This window comes from Ursus maritimus, unplaced genomic scaffold (assembly GCF_017311325.1).
Source record: "Ursus maritimus isolate PB19 unplaced genomic scaffold, ASM1731132v1 scaffold_22, whole genome shotgun sequence".
Lineage (NCBI taxonomy): Eukaryota > Metazoa > Chordata > Mammalia > Carnivora > Ursidae > Ursus > Ursus maritimus.
The window spans coordinates 46895489-46898362 of NW_024424675.1; the positions used below are offsets into that span (position 1 = coordinate 46895489).

The window sequence follows — 2874 nt, forward strand, 5'->3', positions numbered from 1 at the left end:
CCCCCCCCCCCCCCCGCGAAGAGCTGCATCCTCTGGGGCCCCAGGCTTAACCGCAAAGGTGTAAGGGGCCCACGCCAGAACCGGCCTTGGTCAGTGCTGGGAACACCGAGCCCCACGCGCACCTGCACTTTGTCCTGGGACAGCCTGGGAACCCTCATCCCACCTCCATATGAAATGGCCCTGGTCACGGGTTTCTCCAAAAGGGGCTCACAGTTGGACCCAGCAGAAGCCATGGCGGCCCAGGGGAGCACACTGGGGGCCTCCCCATCAGGGGGCAGGGCCATTGACCTCTCCTCCTCCCAGGCCCACCCTGCCCATGCGTCCTTCCACCTCTGGGCAGCCGTGTGTCCTTCCTGAAGGCCCCTGGACCCAGGCTGCCCCAGCAGCCCCCTGACCCATGGCCGAACACTCAGGTCAGAGCCAAGCACTGCCACATGGACAGACAGATGGCTCTGGGCCCCAGTCTCCCACCTGTAGCGTGGAGATGAGAAGACCCAGTGGGTTGCCGGCCCCACCCCTGTGCTCCTAGGGACCGCGCTGAGCCCCTCCCTCCTGCAGGGTACCTGGTGGTGCCGGCGGGCGGCGGGGGAACGTTTCTGGGCGGCTTCCTCGTGAACAAGTTCAAGCTCCGTGGCGCAGGCATCATTAAGTTGTGTCTGCTCTGCACCCTGACCAGCCTGCTGGCCGTCTTCGTGTTCTTCATCCACTGCCCCAACGTGCCCATGGCGGGCGTGACAGCCAACTACAGCGGCAGGTAAGCCGGCGGCGCCTGGATGGACGGGAGACCTCCAGCGCCCCCGTCGGGGGCCCCAGTGGCCCCGGGGATGGGGAAGGTGGGGTTGACCCTCGGTCACTGTCTGGAGAGGGTCGGAGCAGCAAGACACCAGCTCGTGGTCACTCACAGACAGCCCAGTGTCGGCCCTTAAGAAGCCCCGGGCTCCGCTTCAGCCCTGAGCCCAATGTTCTCATCTGGAAAACGAGACCATGATCACCCAGCTCCTCTCCACGTGTGGACGTGGAAAGTGGCCCAGGGTCAGCTCTCACATGTCACTGCATCATGGCGACGTGAGAGCAAAGGCCTCCGATGGCAGGTGGCGAGTGTCTAAGGCAGGTGCCAACCGCCTGCTCCTGGGCCGACAGGGCCCCTCCCGGGGTTCTCCGTGGAGCTGACAGGTCCCGATCCAGAGCTCGAAGATGCCGTGATGGCGCGGTCCTCTGACGGGGTTGGTGGGGAGGGGACAGGCGACGCTGCCGTGGTCCCGCCATGAGGGCTCTGCCACCACGGGCAGGAGGCGGGAGCTGGTCCTGGGGCCGGCTCCAGGCCATTGTGCTGAGGGCGAGCAGGAAGGACCGATGACGGTACAGAGTTTTCCATTTGAGCGGAAAAGAGAAGAGATCGTGTGCGTCTGTGAGCGTTGCCGTGTGGGCACACACGATCCGTGCAAATGTGCGGCCGCAACCTGAGGGGCTGGCGCCCTGGCGGAGGGCTGTGGCCCCCATCCTCTCGGCACTTCTGTGTTCTGAGCCTGTGCACACATTGCCTCTCCAATAACCGAGTCAGGGGAGCATGGCACACACGGTCGGGGAGCAGAACAGGGCGTGCGGTGCGTGGCGTGGGAGTTTCCAACGCGATCCTGCGAGTGGGAGGCACTTCCTCGGGTGGAGCAGGCGTGGCCGCTGGGGCTGAGTCCTGGCGGCGCTCCCCGCCCCGGCGCCCGCCGGTCCCACCGCCACCTTGTCTCCGGCCCACAGCCTCTGCCCGAAGGCCACCTGGAGCTGGCGCCACCTGCAGCGCCCAGCTGCCTGGGGCTCGAGCCCAGCTATGCGGCTCCGACGGCCTCACGTCTACTCTCCCTCCACGCCGGGCTGCCACGGGGAGGCTGCTGGCACGGGCGGCCACGGTGAGTGGGCTGCTGCCCTGTGCCGTGCTTGGCATGTGCCACACCTGCACTGGGGGGCCCCCGTCCCTTCCTCCTGTAATCAGCGCTGTCGTTGCGCCCCTCAGGTGTACCGAGACTGTAGCTGTGTCCCTCAGAATTTTTCCTCTGGTTCTGGCCATGCTACCGCAGGGAAATGCACTTCAACTTGTCAAAGAAAGCCCCTCCTTCTGGTTTTCATATTCGTTGTAATTCTCTTTACATTCCTCAGCAGCATTCCTGCGCTGACGGCAACGTTACGGTAAGCCCCGGGCCTGGGTTTCGCTCAGGTCCAGCGCCGTCCCTTGCAGCGCGCTGCGGCGGAGCCCTGCAGACCCTGCAGGGTACGTGCTGGGCCCCTGGAGCGCTGCGGCAGCAACGGGCTAACTGCCTCTGTGAGGTGCTTGCCACCTGGGGAGGCGGTGATGCAGCCTGGGGCTTGGCCAGGACCTGGCTGCTGGCGTGGGGTGTGACGTGGCGGACGCCACACTCTCCTGGCCGCTGACGCTGCTGTCTTCCATTTCAGGTGTGTCTGTGACCGGCAGAGATCCTTTGCGCTGGGAATCCAGTGGATTGTGGTTAGGACTCTAGGTACTGTGCCCTGGGTGGCATGGTGGCATGGTACAGTTGTGTAGTATGTTCACTGCACAAGGGCACCCGGCAGAAATCTCACCTGGCTGGTGTGCATCCCGGCACAGCTTGCGCCCGCGTTGGGGAAGGATGCCATTCCTGAACAGTCCACTAGAGGGACCCGTGGTCATTTATTCGCCCAGAGGGTGGCTTTTCCTTGCTAGCACAAAGGGTGTCAGAAGTCACGGAAATTCCCCGGCCTGACGCCAGGTCCCCCCAGAAAGGAACACTGATGTTCACTTTGCACCCCCTGAGATCACCAGTGACCAACACCACCGTTCTGAGAACCCGCACAGTCTGGGTCTTGGCGCTGCCCCTGCTCCCCCCC

General features: G+C 64.5%; 1 protein-coding gene across 2 annotated transcripts in view; it reads left to right on the top strand.

Annotated features, from left to right (window-relative positions):
* SLCO4A1 (solute carrier organic anion transporter family member 4A1) overlaps nucleotides 1-2874 on the top strand; it is a 26388-nt gene that overhangs the window by 18588 nt on the left and 4926 nt on the right. For both annotated transcript variants that reach the window (XM_040638568.1, XM_040638567.1), the window contains exon 8: nucleotides 559-754. In XM_040638568.1, the coding sequence (XP_040494502.1) occupies nucleotides 559-754 (196 nt within the window). The remainder of the gene's footprint in view (nucleotides 1-558; nucleotides 755-2874) is intronic.